Source organism: Saccostrea echinata, unplaced genomic scaffold (assembly GCF_033153115.1).
Source record: "Saccostrea echinata isolate AGI-Se365-2 ecotype Australia unplaced genomic scaffold, CSIRO_AGI_Sech_v1 ptg000015l, whole genome shotgun sequence".
Taxonomy (NCBI): Eukaryota; Metazoa; Mollusca; class Bivalvia; order Ostreida; family Ostreidae; genus Saccostrea; species Saccostrea echinata.
The window spans coordinates 6,244,001-6,265,387 of record NW_026889764.1 but is presented as its reverse complement, the minus strand read 5'-3'; the positions used below and the strand labels follow the sequence as shown (position 1 = coordinate 6,265,387).

The window sequence follows — 21,387 nt, the reverse complement described above, 5'->3', positions numbered from 1 at the left end:
CGGGAAGCGTTTACTCTTCTTTCTCTGTTATCACATATAACATTCCAAAAACCAAACCGTCTCTTTTCTTAAACGATTCTCTATTTTTTTTTTTTTTTTTTTTTTTAGAAAAATGTGTGCTGTTGCTACCCCAGTGTAAAATATACATGTGTCATAGAGGTTGACTTAGCATCATGCAGTACCGATGTATGCAACGCGGGTCAACTTTATTTAGTCCGTAATAATTGATGGTCGTCCGGAGCTTCTGCTTTCACTCTGGTTGAATTATTGGTAAGAAAAAAAAATATATGTCAATGAAAAAACAAACCCTAGACATGTTTTTCTCATTGTTATTGTTTAAGCAGGTTTGTTCCCAACATATTTGGGGAGAAATTTGCAGTTTTACCTCTATCACGAGTGCTTCGCACTCGTGAAAATATAAAAAAAATCCTGTCCCACTCGTGAAATAAATTCCATATTCATCTACAAAACATTGAATATCCTCTATTTATTTTTCTTCAGCATTTATTGAAAACAACAGTAGAATTATAACAGTGTAAGATGATCGAACGATAGGATACCTGGATGATGGCTAATTCTTATTGTCGTTTTTAATTGTACTCAGGTTATTCCTGAAAGATAAAAGGACTTTATGTAAAATTTTATTTGTTAAAAAAACACATTTAAAACTTGTTTTCTGGTACGTTCTCAGCAGTACATGTCAGTTGAGAATCTACTTACATATATATACTTTGTTAGTTGTTAACAGCTTTGGCTAAAAGAGTTCCTACCGCCACTATTAAAAGAAAGATAAATTTTTTGCAACACTGGCTTGAATTTTTTCCTTTAATTTCTAGATTATAATCACGAAAGAAAATGATAATAATTTGAATATGTACATACCTTATCACATAAGTATTACATCTATATATAAATTCTAGTATCTTACTTGCTCCAATGGCTTTCCCGGCATCGCTTTTCACGAAGTGTCCAACCTTGTCCATGAACGTTGGTCGCTCATAATTCACGAACATGGGAGAAACAACATTTGGTCTATAGAACGGAGCGTGATGAACGCCAAATCCGATTCCTGGTGCATCAAAACCGGATCCTCCGAATCCAAATCCCCCAATAGGTCCATTGTAGTAGGTATTCATGGGTGGCGGTATTATGGCAACCTGCTGGTGATGTATCTTGTGTTGTTGTAGTCGTTGGTCGGTAAATCCAGGTCCAATTTGGTGTTGATTCGAAAATCCCGATCCATACTGATCTGAATATTTTGGCTGGTATGGTGGAATTCCTTTTTGTTGATTTTGAGCAAGTTGATTATAATGGTTTTCCAACAGGTGTGATGTGTAGTCCACGCTTGGTTTATAACTTGGTTCCCATGGATGAGACTGTCCGAAATTCTGGGATCTCGTCTGTCCTTGTCTATTGACAAAGTTTCCCGTTTGTCCATAAACACAGGACACCAAAACTACAAAAATCAGAAGTTTTACGAAATCGTACATCGTAAACGTTATGAAATATAATTCTACCTATGAACCGATTAAAATATCATCTTATATCGTTCAAACTCCGCCTACATGTAGAGTCTGGTCTTATTATGTAACTCTCATACATGTATAATCCTTATAATTTATATTTAATGTGACATATATTTGAATAAGACCTCACTTTCAAACGTGTCATTCTGAATTCTTTACCCATTGCGAGTAAACCAATTTAAACGCTTGAGTCTACAGTATATGAATCATTCGTGCATGTTACATACCATTCAAAATTTCAATTTGACTATTGATTAGTAAACATACTTATTGATAGCCGCAAGGCAATAATAAATGTGCTATAATGATGCAATTACTTGTTTACGCATTAGATTCAAATTCGTAATTCGGCGAGAATGTCAAACACCTCCGATCTAAAAACGTGCCAACAAAGATAGACGTGTGTAAACGGTCTAATTGTTATAAATCATTTTTGTGATTATCATTCAATTCATTGTGTATATATATAAAGAAGAATAACATTAGAAGTGATTTTATTGATTTTAACTACTTAATCAAGAAACAAATCTTTATAAATGAATTTCTTAATATTTATAAAATATAAATAATTGTGGAGTCGATGAAGAATCTAAATGCAAAAATTATGGGATATAGTTTCAAACACTACTTGATGTGTCAGATTCAAACACTACTTGATGTGTCAGATTCGGTCCGAGATGGCTATTCCTTAATCAGACTCAGAAAATGTCATTCAGTTCGCCGGAAGTTATTTCGGTCCAATGACACTTCGATCACGACGGATCCGGATTTACAGTTTTTCATGATCAACACGACAATAGACATCTTCGGTATTTTTAATAATATCCCTGTATCCGTTTAATACATACATGTATGTATAACGAAAGTACGGAAATCAAATTCAAATCTAATAAAAGTAAGATCTATAAAACTCTGTAACCTCTTCTCTGAATTTCTACTTTACAAAATGCCTTTAAAGAAATCTATTGGAGACAATTCTTGGAAATCTCTTTCGGAGGGTTTATATATTTAAAATCAAGACAAATGCAAATCTGAGCAAGTTGAATTATAGATTAGTATAAATGCGATAGCAACTAGAAGAAAAAATCAAGCTAGCCAACCAAAACAAAAAAGGAAAAAATGCAACAGATACCAGCACAAACCACTCTCAGAAACTTAACGGAGCATCAAGATCTGTCTTTATGAGAGCGTTTCACATTTCAAATACATAATGTAATGATTTAGATTCAAATCCTCAATTTCTTAACTTAAGTCTATGATATTTACTTCTTCAGTTCAGATTTGGCCTTTGAATGGCTCTATCACACATCTTAGCTTTGGATACACACCATGATAAGATTGAGATCTGATAAGTTAATGGTGCAAAATAGGCTATGACAGAAATTTATTAAATACAAAAATGGTCATATTGTAATTTTTGAATTTATTACCACCAGAGGGAGTTTGGTTTCCGCATAAACCGGCAGGTGGGACAGTTATTTCATTCGATACGTTACATCATCGATACTTTTGTCAGGATGCACTCATCGACTCGAAAATTACCAAATTTAAGTAAATAAGTCATTTTTTAACCAAAAAATCGGAACAAAAGAAAATATCAGTGGATAAGACTTATCAGACGAGGAAGAAACATGGATCTCTAATAAATACACACGCATTGGCATTCTGAATAACACACTGACTCTTTCCCTAATAATTTCAAAGAGTCCACTAACTTTTTAGAAAAGGTTTGTACAATCAAGAAAGTGTTTTTGCAAAGTAATCTGATAAAACCTATGACGGTTCTTTCGTTTTAAAGTATATTTTGTAAATCATGTATAGTAGAGCTCATTAAAATCATCAAAATCATCACGGCTTGACCTTATAATCTTTCTGTAACATTAAATGAATTTTAAAAGCCCTAGCCATCGTTCATTTATTTATGCACATTTGTGTAAATGGACAATCTGTCCCACATCCATGCTGAGTATTGGATACTATTTGCGCCTCTCAAAACTTGTCAGTCTATACGATCCATTATGGAATACCTACCCCGATGTATTTTAATATCATTTTTTAAAATATAAGTGTTTGTGGTAATTGTATATCATACAGTTTCAAAGCACAGCATCATGAACTCAAGAGCATGTATAAATGCTAATTATAAAAACCCTGCATCTCAAAATTTAAAAAAAAAATGTTAAATTAAAGTGTCCGGGGTATTTTTTTGCAAAGTAGGTCAAAGGTCAAAGTCAAATGGATTGTAACGCTGGTATTAATCATAATGATTAATGACAAAGAGTGCACATGCTAAATAACATAGACTTGCCTCTTAAATGTCAAAAATATGCTGTATCTCGGCACTATGAACTATTTTGAAAAGTAGGTCAAAGGTGAAGGTCAAGGGTCAAAAATCGGTAACCATGGTAATATATGTGCAAAATATCAAACCACACCTCTTACAGTTCTCGAGATATAAGGTGTGACAGACGGACAGATAGACAGACAGACAGTCGCCTGGTAAAGAGATCCCTAAGTATCGCTTTGCTATACAGGCGACACAAAAACATGCAGCATTATGAAAGGAAAAATACTTTATAGTCTTTATTTCTTCATACTCGTTCAGACTGAAACTTCATCGATAAATATCTTAATCTGGCGTCAACCTCAAAGGTTTATTGATATTAATTCATTTAAAAACGTGACAATCCGCGAGATTTTTGGACAATCCTCGTATTTATGGGAAAATTATTTCCTCTATTATGGCTTGGCAAATAAAATTGTAGACACGATTTAATGAGTGCCACTTGACCTTCAATGCAGGCTTATACATGTACTTGCTAAAAAGATTCATAATATTTAGAGGAAGAAACCTAATAAGCAAATTCAGAGAATTGTGGTTCCCCGCTTTCGGAGCATTATTGAGGTGCAATGCTTTATGGCTTATTGTATCTATCGTGTTTGTCTTGGCTTGTTTGTCCATCATGCAAAATGTTTTATATTTTGGAAGCAATATGTACCGGTTCAAAAGTCAAAAAGTTTGTGAATGTCTTGCAGCAAGTATTGCACATATGAAAAAATTAATATGAAAGGCCAAGATTAAATTTTTTGAAGAGTAGCGCAATCTTCAAGGTCATGAGTTAAAATCATCATCATATACATGTATTCGAAAGGTATCTTGATTTTTTTTGTTTTGTTTGTGTGTTGTTTAACGTCCCTCTCGAGAATTTTTCACTCCTATGGAGACGCCACCACTTGCCGGTGGAGAGCTGCAAATTTTGTTAAATACTCGGCACTTAAGGCCATTGAGCAGTGAGGGGTCTTTTTCGTGCCAGCACCTACTGCGACATGGGACGTAAGATGCAGCCAAATTTGAGTCTTGAAAATTACGTCAAACTTCAAGGTCAAAATCATAAGGCCAAAAATGAAAGTACTCCTTGCAGGCCAGTAGAACGCGGGGGGGGGGGGGGGGAGGGGGGCTTTTTTGCAGACCAGAGCGGCACTTAGGGATCAACTTTACCCGGTGTCTGTCCGTCTGTCACACATTATACATGTATCTCGAGAACTGTAAGAGGTATGGATTTATTATTTTGCACATATATTGTTTGGCACTATGGCTTTTATAAATTTTTGTAAATTACAGTGGTTACCGACCTCGTGATTATTGAGGTAAATTAGAAGATATGTATCATTGTTTTTTATATGTCCAAAGTATATATGAACCAGAAAAATGGTTTGATATTTTACTATTTGATAAAATTCACATTTTAGTTACACATGCCCTATATTTAAGGGAATTGATTCATTGAGTGCTGAAGAGAATGAACGTCTTTCTCTTTTCTTTGTCCAAACATTAAATAACCTGGCAGATTCACTTGCTCTCTCTCTCTCTCTCTCTCTCCAATATTCAAAGTACGCAAATTACAATGTTCTTTGAAAACTAACAAAATCTTATCCATTCGTACTACGTCGATAATTGTATGCAATACTAGTAAATTCAAAGTGATAAAGTGATGACGGTTGTTGTGGGCAAAGATGGAGGATGTTTATGATGATAATCATCAAATGTTGTATGACCCCCCCCCCCCCTCCAAAAAAAAAAATCAAAGAGCATTCAAGAATATTGAACAAATGTTATCGTTGTGATTTAAATTATTATTATTAAAATTTCGAATATAAGCAATAACTGTGGCGTAACAGAATCAGTACTTTTGCAGTTGCGTCTAGTACACGATCAGAACTTATCAAATAAAATTCGAATGCGGAAACGCAAGTTTTGGACAGTGGTGCAGTTCACTTCCGCTCAAAACAAAACAGAACACGCCCACCCCAGTTGTCTGCACGATTAATTACAATGAGCAAATGACACTGATGTATGGAGATGGACGGTTATTATCAGAAGACGTAGATAAAGAAAACTGTAAGTGAAATTGTCATCAAGTTACATAAAAGATACCAGTAATCAGAAACAGGATGAGAATCCGAATTATCTCTGCTTTTAGACACAGCGCAGAGTGATATATCTCAAATTCACGAGGAATGGTATCGTGTAACATTGAGACTACGAAGGGGAAATATTCAATTATTACTTTTTATTTTATAGTTCAAGTCTAGAATTCAATTATAAAGTTAAAACAGTGTTAAATAAGTGTTTAATATCGAACTGTTCACCAGTTCACAGGTTAAAAGTGATCTAATTTTTAAATATATTAGTAATAGTTTGCATTGTTTAAAATTGTAAAACCCAATCTTAACGTGCAAAAAAAAAAATGAAATGATAGTTCATTCTACAATTACAATGACATGGGGTCCTATATAAGAGACACTAGACATTTTTTTTTTAAATTATATGTACTAGTTCTAATCTTCAAATATTTCAACCTCAAACTTTATTTTTTTTTTTCTTCATGTCTTCAGTTTTAAAATGTAGTTTAGAAAATGTATAACCTAAGAATTAATTGTTCAATGGTTCTTAATGATTGTTTACTTGTTAACTTTTTCCTGCCATAGGACTTTGTACATAACAAATTTACTGAAAAGTCTATAAATTAACAGGTTTTTATGTATCAAAATGATTAATTGAAATATATATTTCTCAATAACTGGTCAAAGTTTCATATGCAGCATTAAACAGTTATTTTTTTTCTAAATCAAAGTACTCTAGATACATCTATGCATGCCCTGTACAATTGTATATGAAGATGAGAGATGTACCTGGCTATATAAACACATCATGATAATGTAATCATGGTGATTACTGATATATATATATATATATATATATATATATATATATATATATATATATATATATATATATATATATATATAATCTTTAAGAATTTATTATGAATTAAGTCCTTAATGTTATCTAAACTGTGCAGTATCTTGAAATATTTCTAGAATTAAATGACCAATCAATTGTACCATTTCTTTTTATCTATTTCTTTTTTTTTTTTTACTATTAATTAAATAAAACTACTTGAACTTCAATCTTTTTTATCTAAATTCAAAATTGCTATTAGGCTTCACTATTGAATATTTAAGTACTTTCAGGAAACTGTTTAAATAATTAAAAATCTCATAGCTATAAATTAATGATTTCCAAACTAGCTCTTAAACTGATAAGGAACTAAATGAAACATTAATATGAATGAAGAACTATATCTGTCTGAGGTCAATCATCATTAATAGAATGTTAATGAGAAGGGACTTATATGCTTATTTTAATACAAGTAAGGGGGAACTGCCAAAAACAAAAAAACAAAAAACAAACAACATGAAAAAAAAAAAAAAAAACAAACAAACAAACAAAAAAAAAAAAAAAAAAAAAAAAAAACATATAAGAACGTTAAAATTAAGCCCTAGCTATGAACAGGATTAATAATAAATTGCTGAAATAAAATCCCCATAAGGAATATTTTATTTTCATAGTAACAATGGTAAAATAAACTTATAATTAATGATATTTCTGAATAAAGATGGTAATCACAGTAATTTATATAATTTTATAATTTAAATGTTAACTTGACCTCTGTGTTATTGCTTCTTTATATAATTATATTGTTTTTTGTGAGAAAATACAGCATAAATGATGTGATAAATAATTTTGCTCAATATTTACTTATAAAAAAGATTGTAAAATATTTCATTTGCACCATGCACATATTTTTTTTTTCAGGAATATCTGAATTTTTTTCTGTGTTATCTATTTGTGCATATGCATGTATTAAGTAATGAGATGTAATTTATAAAGATACTTATTTCTTCAGATCCTTCAGTTTACTGCAAACAAGCAATATGCTGAGACGTCTCAAATCACACCTAGACACAGCAGTAGACAAGGTCTGGTCCACAGAGGTCAAAGATGAGAGTGAAAAACCAATCAGATATGAGTACAGTCGACCCGAGTTCCTGCGACTGAATGCAGAGAAGTTAAAAGTGTCCCAGGACTTTATGACTCGACCCATTGTGACATCTAATGAACCAATGGTTCTTCCTTTCAATGCAGGATATGCAGAGTATATAATATAAATTTGATATTCTATTTAGAATTAACAGCTAGTCTTTTTAGCAGGGTTGCTCCTAATACCCGGGGTATGGGAAAATTTCCCTGCCTATAATGAAGTAATCCTCCAGTTATTCTGGTATTCCCCCTCAACCCCATCTTAGGGGAGGAATCCCAGATTCCCTTCTACTTTTTTAAAGTCCTCTGCTATTTCATTTCTTAGGGACAACCCTCTTTAAGTATTTGTGTAGTATACAAGAAATTTATGTATTCATATTAGAACTACAAAACTTCATTTTAGTAGATGAAAATTAATCTTAGTCTGTTAAATATTACATAACTTTGAATCTTTAACTGTAAGGTTCAGATATCCCCTTTCAATTGGCTTTGATCACTACAAAACAAAGTTTGATTGATGTAAATGTTAAAATTCAGTACTCTAGGAGAATATATTTTAAGTAAAGGAAGCTACTTCTTCTTCCCGTTCAGTGCAAACCACTTAAGTCTTATCGCACTCTGCGTGAGGGGTGAGTGTCTATGTACAGTGCCCATTAAAAATTAAAAGATTAAAAACCTAAAATTACATGAGCTCAGTACATCGACCCCTTCACCTCACGCATGCTTGTGACTCGATTGTACTTATAACAAATGTTAACTACTATTGCTGATATGGCCTTTGCTTAACTTATCAGTGCTCAAAAACACGTATGAGACCTTTAGAAATATATATATATGTCAGTCTATTTCTCTGAAAATCACTGAGTATGAGTAAATTATGAAAGGTGTGAGTACTAAATTTTGAACTATGTCTCTACAGATGTATCAATGGTGGAAAAAGTAACATGAACGAAGACCAGGCTACAGCTAAGCAGTACTTCCTGGATCTGGACACACATGAACTGACTGAATCCAGTGAGGACTTCCCAACAACCATACAAATGACAGATGTGGCAGCAGGAAGGATATCTGTATGTTAAAATAAAGTTTACTGGATAGGCATAGAAAGGATATGCTTTGAATATTAGGGGACAACCATATGATTTGGGGGGAGGGAGGCTTGCAGGTTTGGGAAATAATATAATCTCTCCTCATAAATATTGGAAATTAATAAGCTGTCCTTGACTGGCAAGAGAATAAAATAATCTGTCCCCCACCCCCCTCTACCCCACCCACCTACCTCCCAGAAATAGAGATTTGGAGTTTGGGTGTTTTCCTTTTTTTTATTTTTTGCTAGTCAGACTTTTTTCAGAGAAGAAGAAAATAAATAATCTGTCTTTGATCATCTTGAAAATAAATCTGTCCTGTCCTTGACTGGCAATCTGATACGAAAATTTTTGCCCCCCCCCCCCCCCCTCCTCTTTCAGAATCAAATAGGCATCCCCTGATACATGAAGTGTTCAAATTCTAACACTCAAGAGGGCCCCAGGATTTGGAATGTTCATCAATTCCATAATTATCACCCTAGTACAGTGTATATCTATATCTTAGAGGGTCTGAAGGAAAAACTTTAAAATGCCATCTAGACATAAGATAATGGGGTAGAAATTTTGCTGCACACTTTGGAATCCTTATTTACTGAAATACATGTACAAGTTTTGTTTTACTAGGGTAGAAATATGTGTATTAAAAATCACTTAAATGCTGATGAAAGGGTCATGTATTTAGATAAAGCAAACTTTAAATATACAGATATCTCATTTCTTCACTGTAGCATGGAAACAAAGAATTGAACAGTAAAAAAGTATCTTCACCTTTTTCTTTCTAGCATTGCATGGTTTGTCCACATTATATGTTGATATACTATGTAGGTAATTACTTCAAAATGAATCATTGGTTGTCAACTTGCTTAAATGTGATTCCTGATTCTTGTGGCATACTAGTGTAATTTAGTACTTATTTATTTGTTATAAATGAACTCTAGAATATAGAAATTAATGTGGTAAAAAAAAACCTAACAGAATCAGATGAGGGGAAAGATTATTTTGCGCTATATTATTACAAAAGAAAAGGGGCATAACTCTTTTTATTATAGTTTGTTTAATGTCCTTTCAAGAATTTTTCACTCACACTGGGACCCCACCACTTGCCGGTGCAGGGCTGCAAATTTAGATCTGTACTCAGCACTTACGGCCTTTGAGCAGCGAGGGATCTTTATTGTGCCAGTACATACTGCGACACGGGACCTCAGTTTATATGGTCTCATCTGAAGGACCGGTCTCCATGTCCCCCTGCACCCACGATATAAAGATCAACTTCTTACTTCTTGACTGTAGAGCAAATGCTCACCACTGCTCCAGGTTGGCAACTATTATTATAGTAAATTTAGTCAAATGCAGGGTTGTCCCTAAGAATTGAAATAGGAGGAGACATGAAAAATGGAAAAGGGGCTCTGGGATTCCTCCCCTAACAAGGGTTTGAGAGGGGATATCAGAGTAGCCAGGGGATAACATCATTAAAGGTGGGGAAATTCCCTGGCCCCCAGGTCTTAGGGACAACCCTGTTAAATGTTTAGTGCATTTTTTTACTTTGAAGAGGATATGACCTAAACTGTGTATAATGACATTTATATACATTTATATAGATGCAGTTAAACCCCTAGTAGCAAGGAAAAATAAATAAATAAATAAAAACCCATTCATTTGAAATTTGCTATCATCTATATGAAGTAATAACCTGTTTATCTATATCAAAAAATATTTCAATCAGAAAAGGCTATCCTGAAAAAATCTTTTCCTTGGAATGGGAAATTTCTTTTATTCCTTCAGCAAAGTATTGGATGGATTATCAGAGTTATGCCCCTTTTCTATTATTAGTAATTCCCATCATGCTAAAATTATGCTTATCCTTCGTTAGATTTTTATATACTTTTTTCTTCATTTGTTTTGTACATATAAGATTTCATTTATCACAAAATAATTTCTGTTGCAATGAGTTCGATGCTGGGCCTATATTTATACTAATTTGAATGAACTAAGTCAAAACTTTTAACTCGGTGAAAATTATTTGCAGAATAAGATAAATATTTTTAAACAATCATTGAAATATCTTGCAAATTGGATTAAAAATTTGAAGAGCTTTTTTTCAGCTCAATTTTTTTTTTAATGAAGATGTTAAACATTTCTTTCACAGTGCAACTGTTTGCTTTAATAGAATAAATTAACCTTGACCTACTTTGGGATGTTTGACGGCCATGCGGGTCCTGATGCAGCCCTGTGGTCATCCAAACTTCTCCACAAACACATTGTTGATCGACTGAAGAGCAAGACAGAGGTTCTGAAAGCCAAGATCTTGTCCATGGACCCGGAGAACCACAAAGAGAAAAATAGCCATGACTCAGAGAAGTTTGGTCCACTGGATGTTGTGTCTCTAGATAGTCTGATTGTGGGAGCCCTTGAGGAATCTTTTATAGCTATGGTAAATTCTAAGCTGATTTTCCAAGTGTTTGACATGAAGAAATAGTTAGATTCATTTGTTGATTATTTTTTTAACTTTATTATGTTTTATAGATAAATTAAAATGTAATACATGCACTGTTGTTCATGAAAAAAAAAATCCCAAATGTTCATATATGTGGGGTTCTTTTAATTTAATACCCCTTTAACACCAGTAAAAAAATATGATTTTTTGAAATTTCATTGTAAATTGTTCCTGTTATTGTATTACATGTAGGTATAAGTGCAAGGACCTGTTATTATGATAGAAAAATTACTCCAGAGAAGCCTTTTTGGACATTTCTTTTAACAATCATTCAAAACATTCAAAACCTTGCCATATATGGAAGGATGAGTGAGGTTTCACTATGCATAATAGGACCATTGGGGAGCACTAGTTACACTAGGAAAATGTCATAAGGCTGACTGTTTATTTAAAACTTTGATCAAGTAAATAAAAACATATTTAAAATTATTATTAGGGTTTCTTAGCTTGGACTAATAGAAACTTTTAACATATGAAAAATATTATTTACATATAATCTTCGATAAATCATGACCAGCATTATAATAAATCATACCTAAAAGATGTTTTGAAGTAAGTGATAGAATATATGGAAATTTTAGCTGCATTATTCGATAATACATGTACATGCAAGCAATATAGTATTACATGTATCTAAGGCAATAAGATGTAATCAAATATTTGGAGATTTCAACTTTAAAAGAAAACACAAGTATAAATTAATTTTGAATTAAAATGCATAGAGCTGTCTATTTTCTGATATTGATTTAGGCCTGATAATATAATAATTTCTACTAAAAACAATCTATTATATAAACAGGATCATCAAGCATTGAAGATATGTTCTTACTATTAAAATACTATTTAAAAATTAATTTGAAAAAAGTACAGTATTGGTAACTCTGAGAATGTCACAATTACATTTGATTAAAAGATAAACAATAGGAATTAAGTATTCTCTACATTTTTGATTAAAAAAAAATAATGTTATCTTTGCAAGTTGAGGTATATTTATTAGCAATTGAAAACTAGTCTGTATAAACCATGATAAACATTTCAACTTTTTAAAATTGAGAAATTTTATTTTTGTCTTAGGATGATCAGATCAAGAGAGAAAAAACAACGTACTCAATACGAGGAGGATGTGCTGTGATAGTAGCCATTTTTATCTTTGGGAAACTCTTTGTGGCTAACGCTGGGGACTGCAGGTAAGCCGTCCAAGATTGAATGAATAACTTTCCTATAACGTGTGTTGGATTGTTTACTAACATTTTTGGCACTTGTATTAGGGCAGTGGTGTATAATAAAGGCCGAGCAGTCAGATTATCAAGGGACATGACTCCCTACTCAGAAAGAAACAGAATCCTTGCCCTAGTAAGTTATACTCAGTACTGTCAGTACTATTTTAAATATTTTGACCTCACTCATGATTTTTTTTCCTTTTTCTGAAGAAATCAACTATTGCAACAAATGAATATTTTTTTCCTTCTTATTTTTCAATGATTATTTAAGTTAAATTAACTAGACTGGTATTTTTGTTGAATTATTGTGCTGTGAAAATAACAAAAATATGAAACTACTGCAAAAACAAAGCTGCATGTATAAAGTATGTTTCTTTTATAAGCGTCTATGGTGGTGGCATGGTATTCACAAGATGGTTCTTTATTGCAAGCATGAATTAGTATTTACAAAGAGTGTTTTTCATGGCTTGCATGTTGGAAATTTTTAACATTGCTTGAGAAGCCTTACCTCTGAGTTAAGGTGAAAAAGGGTATTATGCATTTTAGGAAGAAATTTTCATTTTTTTTTTTTTTTTGATGATAGGAAACCGGAATTTAACAGCCACTTTTTACCTTTGTTAAATATAATTTATGTTTTGTTTCCAGGGTATGGCAAAGCCAGACCTTTTACATGAAGAGTTTACATGTTACGAGTATCTGAAGAGGATAACTAGGAGTGATATAGGAAAACCAATTCTCTATAGAGGACCTACTATGGCCGGCTGGTAAGTTTTCTAGAATAAACCAGATTGATATAGTAAAACCAATACTCTATAGAGGACCTACCATGGCCGGCTGGTAAGTTTTCTTGAATAAGCTGAAGTGATATAGTAAAACCAATACTCTATAGAGGACCTACCATGGCTGGTTGATAAGTTTTCTAGAATAAGTCAGAGTAATATAGTTAAACAGATACTCTATAGAGGACCTATCATGGCCAGATGGTAAGTTTTCTAGAGTAAGAAAGTCTGAGAGTGATATAGTAAAACCAATACTCTATAGAGGACCTATCATGGCCGGCTGGTAAGTTTTCTAGAATAAGCCAGATTCATATAGGAAAACCAATACTCTGTAGAGGCCCTATTATTGCAGGCCTGTAAGTTTTCTAGAATAATCGGAGATGACAATTAATAAACCTTTGCCCTAAAGAGGCCCTACCACGACAGTCTGGTAAGTTTTCTAGAGTAATGAAAAAAACCAAGATAACAAACTGATCGATCTCAAAAGAAGCCTACAAACAATACAAATCTGTGAACAGGGTGAAAAATACGGACTCCTTGAAATTCCAGACGTGGGATCAGGTGCCTAGGAAGCCTAGGAGTACATGTATGCATTGCCTGTTGACCGGTCCCACCTGTCATGAGCCATGTGTATTGATTAGGTAGATGGAATATTCTGTAGTCAAATTTAGTATAAAAACAAAGGCCTAACAGTTGCTTTGAAATACATCAGTCAAAATACGACCCAATTTTTGGTTATATTTGCTGACAACGTCATAGAATTTACGAAAATCCGACTTTAAAGAGGTTGTTGAAATCCCTGTAACATTAACATACTGTGGAATCATTTTAATTCGTGGAGGTCAATGTTCGTGGGCAAGCAACATTTTATTTGTTCGTGAGGACGTAATTTCATGGGTGATTCATTTATTCGTTGGATTCAATGAATCAATAAGTTTACAGTTTACCAAAAAAAAAGTTCGCGGGAATGTAAATTCGTTGGTAAGGGTGATCCACAAAATCCACAAACATTGGTCCCCACGAACAATGATGATTTAATAGTATCTGTCAGTGGCCTGTCTAAGTGTAAGAATTAATCATACTCAAAGCTCTTAAGTATTAATTTATTACTAGTACATACATTATGAAAGTCGACGATGGAAAAGCCGAAGTCATCTTGTTTGTCATACAATTTAGTTGTTAGTTATCCCTTATCGTCTATGAGCAACACTGGAAAACAACATGAACAAGTACTCTACAGAAGGTCTTTCAATGACTGGTTGGTCAGTTTATTTAGAATAGTTACATGTAGTAGTGACCTGGGAAAATCAGTAATCATGGAAGGTACCTACCATTTCAGGCTGGTAAGTTTATTTAGAATAGTTAGTAGTGACCTGGGGAAAACCAGTCAGGCTGGTAAGTTTTAAGAATAACCATGATCAACAATGGAAAATCAATACACTAAAGAGGCCTTGCCAAAGCGGACTTGAAGGTTATATTATAATATCAGTCATGTTGCTTACTCTGTAGAAGATGAAGAAAGAAAATGATTGCTGAAAAAGGTTATTATTTTAGAAGATATTTTTTAAAACCAAGGTCAATAATGAGACTTTTTCTTTAAAAACTTCTCAAGAAGGATGGGTCAGTGTTGTATGAAGAATATTAATTTTTTTTTTTGTCTTGGTAGGAGTTTTTAAAAACCATAAAAGAATTGTAATGAAAGAAAGTCTATATTTGAATAGAGTAAAACGATCGAGTTGAACTCATTAGCAGCATATTTTAAATCCCAAACTGTTGACTGCATATATGATGTGAATGTATTAATAAATGGCAAGTTTTCAAAGGATAGACAAATGCTGGAAAAGAATCATTTTGTACTTTATACTTTCTTTCGTGGAAATAATATTTTGTATTCTGTTAAAATTATGTATTCTATATGTAAATGACAAATTATTAATTAACGATCTATTTCTATAAATTTTTCGGTCCTGTTTGACATCTGTAATTGAAGTTTGTTCTTTTTATGTTTAGAAAGGGAATTTTTGCACTTGTTAGTAATTGCTAAACCTTGACTTCTCCTTCCATTTTCATTTACTCATACATGTTACTATAGTTTCAACTTTATCGTTAGATCTTAGGAATGTGTTCTTTGAATTTGTTATGCTTAGTTCTACCTAATTTCATCCACTGTGGGACATGGAGACCGGTCCTTCGGATGAGACAGTATAAACCGAGGTCCCGTGTCGCAGTAGCCATGAGTTCCAAGTATAATATAAATTTGCAGTCCTCCAGTGAGTGAAAAATTCTCGAGAGGGACGTTCAACAACAAACAAACAAAACCTAATTTCAGTCTTGTTACGAACGAAACGTGAAGATAACGAATAGTAACCGTACTCAAAAAGTCCAGTTAAGCAATACAACATAGACCTCTGACAGCAGGGATGGGATCAGGTACCAAAGAGAAGTGAGCATCCCCTGTCGACCGGTCACACTCGCAGTGTGCACTTTTAATCGGGTAAACGGAAAAATCCGTAGACAATTCAGTGTGAAAATAATGACCTTACAATTTGTTAGAAAGACATCAAATAACACTTGATTTAACGGCAGACTGTTTTGGCAAACAAGGTTGTATCGAATATAGAATTTTTGAAATGTTGATTTCAAACAAAGAAGCTTAATGTCTATAGTAGGCGTAGCAAACTGTTTATTGTATGAGATATAAGAAAGTGAAATATTAAATCTCTACATTAAAATTTAATTCAGCATAACATAAACTTTATGTAAAATTTCCACAATTTGCGACAATCTCTCAAACATTGCAACTTTATTATCCTTGAGTTATTTAACTGGTCAGTACGAAAGTTGGCGGAGTTGTCAAAGATTATATGTGTCTGAAATTGTGTGTGGGTAAATCTACAAAATTCAGTTTGTTCTAAATCTATATGCTAAAGGAATAATGTTTGGATTTATAATACTTTTGGAATTTTCAATCTTCCACATACAATAACCTAAATATAAAAAATTACATGCGCATGTATAACGGACAAAATCTTGTTATTATGGTATACTTTGTGTTCTAAAGCATATACCATCAGTTAGTTTACGTAAATTACAGTCATTTCAACTGAGTCTCTATCTTGTGGATCTGTTTTAAACAGGGGCTACAAAATAGCTGACCAAGACGATCTGAAAGTACCTCTTATTACCTGTACTGGAAATAAGGTGAATTTATCATATTACGCATAGCTGAATTGTCTTGTAATCTATTGAATAACAAATATTTTGCAAAATAAAATTTAATGTTTAGATTAACATTTTTTTTTCCATTTTGAAGGTGATTGCGTAAACTTTATCTTTGACACAGTGGCAAACTGTTAATATATGCATATATTAATATACAATGTAGACTCAAAAGTAATGTAACTTTAACTTTGGAATATTTAAAAAAATGATTTGACAATCTGTGATAAAACTCTTCGTACACGTACAGGAGGCATAATCATTGTGGAATATTGCATGATTAATGTGAACGAAGAATTGAATATTTTTATGTATTTAGGATAATAAAATCTTTTTTTGCTTAATCCTTTCCTTGGGATAATTTAATTTAATTATTTCCTTCATTCTGTTTTAGTCTCGATTGATGCAGACAATTGGGGTTGCTAGAGGTTTTGGTGACCACGACCTGAGGTTATACGACTCCAATATCTACATGAAGCCATTCCTGTCAGCAGTTCCAGAAGTATATTATTTTTTAAAATTATATACAGACCATTTTTATTCGAGGGAATTCTTATATTCATTCTGTTATTTACAATGCGATGACTACTGAAAAGTTTTTTAATAGAGAGCAAGTATGGATTAAAATTTGCAAAAAATATTAAAAGTATTAATCTGATCCATAAACGACTATGAACGACTGCATATATTCTATACTCCACTGGATAGAAGACTGATATAATTGCATTACATAATATGTGGTCGCCCGCGTGGCGCAGTGATAAGAGAGTTTGTTCTAGAGTCGAAATACATCCTTACGTCGCGGGTTCGAATCCACTGCGGGACGTGGAGATCGTAAAAAACGAGGTCCCGTGTCGCATTAAGTGCTGGCACGAAAAAGATACCTCACTGCCGAGTATATATAGGTCAAATTTTGCAGCCCTCCACCAGCAAGTGGTGGCATCTCCATATGAGTGAAAAATTCTCGAGAGGGATGTTAAACAACATCACACAAAACAAAAAAAAACCCATACTTAATGTGGTGGATTGGAGCAGGGCGCCTCAAACTTGTTTCATTTAACTCAGCTTTTAATTAGCAATTCCGATAATCATTACGATAATAGTTGTGGTCAAAGACTTCAATGTTACAATCGAGGGATGAAGTTGTTGCTTTCCAATATTAGTAGCTTAATACTTTTTTCAACATATACATTATAATAGCAACTTGGAAAAAATATATTATCATAATTGTAATGAGAATTAATTCACAAACACTTAATGTAAAAGAATATTTCATCAAAACAATATTATATAAATGGTGCACGTTTTTGAGGGTAACAGTTGAAATTGACACCCCAAGGAAAAACCATTGTCAACCGACGCGTGAGCGGAGGTTGACAATGGTTTTCCGAGGGGTGTCAATTTCAACTGTTACCCTCAAAAACGTGCACTATTTATTTTATTATACTGAAAGTCTTATTTAAAAAAAAATCGGAGATCGTCGTTAAGTTGACGGTTAGAAAGCTTTCAAACTCTCCGCTTCTATTTTTCTCAATAAGAAAGCTTCCGAAAGATTTACCAACCTCTTTATTGTTTGTTTACTACTCAAAAAGTCCTTTATCATCTAAAGTTTGCACTCGCAAGGATGTTTCGTCTGTCATTTGTTGTTTTTAAGTAAGCTACATCGGACGCAAACTTTTGTTGATGTCGTTTATTCGGCTTCTTTCAAACGCACAACTGACGTTTTGAGAATTCTACGGTGAACCGTACGCGCATGATTTGAACGCATGTGACATTTTCGTAATGTTACCCGTTGTCAAGTGTGTTGCTAACGCTGAGGGTAACATTAAGGATTGTTAAATGCGTCTAAACCAATCAGATTTTAGTATTTAACATGAAAGTATAATAATAGAATATACTTCCTGATATGTATTTTAGATAAATGTGAGAGTTTTACAACTTTGAATTGATAGGTGTGTGTATATGATCTAAAGACAGCTGATTTAGATGACAATGATGTCTTGGTGATAGGAAGTGATGGTTTATGGGATTTATTGAAAGTCGAAGAGGTCCGAAAATCCGTGAGCGACGTACTCCATCTATACAATGTAAACAACCAAAAAAGGTTTGTTAACAGACATTATTAACGATCTGACAAAGAAGCTACACAATGTACTTCACTTTTACAGGAAGCGAAAGCGATTTAAACAATACCTTATATTCAGTGCACTGATCACAAGCAAGTATTTTAGCCAATGTTAATTGTTTTATTACTGGACAATTTGGTCTTCTTGTTATGTATATTACTTAAGAAATGAAGTTTGTGTTATCGTGAATGATGCAGAAGTACCTCCAAGGTCGAGAAATGTTGTTTTGAAATATAAAAGCCGAGGCGTTAGCAAGTAGAATGCAGACGATTTGAACTTTCGTTGGATTAAAAATATCCTTTAATCATTTATTTTGTTTGTATCATATATTGATTAATTTTTCTTAATGTAAAATAGCAAAATTGGTTGTCTATTTAATTTCTTTATCAGTAAAACCACGGAGTGTAAATATTGTGGGGAGGTCCGTGGAACAGCCCCATTTAGCTATATCAGCTTGTTTGAGCAATACGCACTGTTTAGAATGCAGGAGACGAAGCATCTATATAGTTTAAATAATTACGAGAATCTAAAGTCAAATATTCATTTCACCTATATAAGTTTAATTTGTATTTTCTGATCTGATAATTTTTTGATGACGTTCGAGATTTTTAGGAGAATAATGTCCGCGGCATGTTTTTGATTTCGACAATAACTGTAGTAGAATAATTACGGATATATCTTGATTGTTATCAATATGTTGTTCAAAATTAGGCTCTCCTCACCACATTAATGGTTGTCCATATGCTGTTGCTGTATTTACATGAAAATGAATTATTATTTTTCATATTTCATCAATATTTCATGCACATTGAACGGATTTATTTTGCTACCTCAGAATTATTATCATTTTTTACATGTACATGTATATAAAATTGATTTCATTTTTACTACAGATATTTATCTGTGGCTGAGGAACTTGTGACATTAGCTCGCGGAACATTCAGTGGAAACAACTGGAAGAAAAAGAATGGAGAACCAGGCTCATTTGATGACATTACTGTGTTTGTAACACCTCTAAAACACTGACCCATGTACGATATAAATCTTATGATAATGTGGTTTGTAAATATAGGTGATGCCGTTTATCTCTGAAATCTTAGTTTAAAGGGGCAGGACACAGTTACATTGTCGTTTTGTTTACAATTTTAAATTCCATCTTTTTTTAAAATCAGTTTAATGAATATTACTGACATGAAAATCCTTAAAATTCAATGAAAATAATAATCTTTTTTAACATCAAGCACTATTTGTAAACATGGACACAAGCTCTGTTATAGTTAATTTTTACCGTTTTACCGGTTGTTTTCAGTTTACTAACTGCACACATCACTGAACACGAACTGACAACACTGCTTTGTTAGTTTTGCTTTCTCACATTTCTATTCTAACTTTACCTGATTATTGTTTTAATGTCTTATATAAATACACTGCAAATTTTCTATTTTTTTTTTCTTAAATACTTAGAATATTTTTTTTTTGAGAGAGTGCAAGTATGCTTGACAAACAAACACGCCCAAAATTTGTACTTTTAAGAATTTCAGACAAATGAAGTTTCTAATAAAGCTTTTATCATATATCGCTCTGATATGCTTTCGCAACATGTACCGAAAATCGTGAAAAATATTAACTTCAAATCTGTGTCCATGCCCCTTTAACATTATTGGATGCTGCTCAAGTGATTATGGAATTAGTGCTGCTAGAACAAATCAATCCATATATTGATTTTTTTTTAATTAAAAAGAAAGAGACTATGTGTGATTGACATCATGTGATTTATTGTTTTACGATGTGATAAATTCCACATTTTGTTTTTGTTTTAATAAACTTTTAACACATTTCTTTTTGTTGTCATTCGTCTTTATTGTTGATGGTGGTGTTTTGTGTGTACATGTATTATTATAGAGTTATTATTTAAATTGTTAAAATTAAATGTAATACATGTATTCGTCATGTTCGTAGTAATTAAATGAGATACGGGTATCATTTTATATCATGTGGCACGCACACCCTCACCCTCACCGACCCCACCCCTCTCATATACATGTACATGTATGTCTATCCTTCGAAGAATTTTATATTGCACGATAACTCAAGTACTTTTAAACTCGAAGTCTTCATATTTAGAACGTAAGCAGCGAGAGGATGGATCGAGACAAATGACAATAGTTTCTGGAAAAATTTAGCAAAATGAAAAAGTCGAAATTTTAGAGTCTTGCTCTGACAATTTCACATATCTGTTATGCAGTAACTCGAACATTTTCTTCATATTTTTTTTCATACATGCACTTACATCATAATTAATATCCACGTTATAATTAGAGAATAGTTAAACCTTCAGATTTTCGATCCATTCGGTAATAGGTCAAGTGCAAGTGCCAACGCTATTAATATAATCTTAGTGATATAAATCAAAATTAGTAAACTATTTCTGGAACATCTCATACCAGAGGGTCAAGGCCAACGTACGAGGACTGTTGGCAAGGATATTGTTTACTTTTATGTCGCAGTATTTCAGGGACGTGGAGTTTTTGGGGCAAGTGAGATTGTCAATGT

General features: G+C 32.9%; 2 protein-coding genes across 2 annotated transcripts; one reads left to right on the top strand and one right to left on the bottom strand.

Annotated features, from left to right (window-relative positions):
- Positions 1–501: 501 nt before the first annotated feature.
- Positions 502–1,490, bottom strand: LOC133188028 (uncharacterized). Its single transcript, XM_061323419.1, has 3 exons — positions 929–1,490; positions 721–775; positions 502–611 (listed from the first exon to the last, which is right to left on the bottom strand). The coding sequence occupies exons 1-2, from the start codon at positions 1,488–1,490 to the stop codon at positions 735–737; spliced, it is 603 nt and encodes a 200-aa protein (XP_061179403.1). The 3' UTR covers positions 502–611; positions 721–734.
- A 4,324-nt stretch (positions 1,491–5,814) lies between these two features.
- Positions 5,815–20,670, top strand: LOC133187790 (protein phosphatase 1H-like). The gene is made up of 11 exons (XM_061323192.1): positions 5,815–5,925; positions 7,778–8,026; positions 8,831–8,981; positions 11,164–11,427; positions 12,565–12,677; positions 12,759–12,843; positions 13,356–13,474; positions 16,627–16,690; positions 17,103–17,210; positions 18,661–18,812; positions 19,728–20,670. The coding sequence occupies exons 2-11, from the start codon at positions 7,806–7,808 to the stop codon at positions 19,858–19,860; spliced, it is 1,410 nt and encodes a 469-aa protein (XP_061179176.1). The 5' UTR covers positions 5,815–5,925; positions 7,778–7,805; the 3' UTR covers positions 19,861–20,670.
- The last annotated feature ends 717 nt before the right edge of the window (positions 20,671–21,387 follow it).

Bases quoted from the DNA above. Each gene is read 5' to 3' on its own strand.
- LOC133188028 (XM_061323419.1), bottom strand. From the start codon at position 1,490: ATGTACGATTTCGTAAAACTTCTGATTTTTGTAGTTTTGGTGTCCTGT. The intron at 776-928 runs GTAAGATACTAG...TTCTTTTAATAG, and splicing joins CGGGAAAGCCATTGGAGCAA to TGGCGGTAGGAACTCTTTTA.
- LOC133187790 (XM_061323192.1), top strand. From the start codon at position 7,806: ATGCTGAGACGTCTCAAATCACACCTAGACACAGCAGTAGACAAGGTC. The intron at 12,678-12,758 runs GTAAGCCGTCCA...CACTTGTATTAG, and splicing joins GCTAACGCTGGGGACTGCAG to GGCAGTGGTGTATAATAAAG. The intron at 13,475-16,626 runs GTAAGTTTTCTA...TGTTTTAAACAG, and splicing joins GGACCTACTATGGCCGGCTG to GGGCTACAAAATAGCTGACC.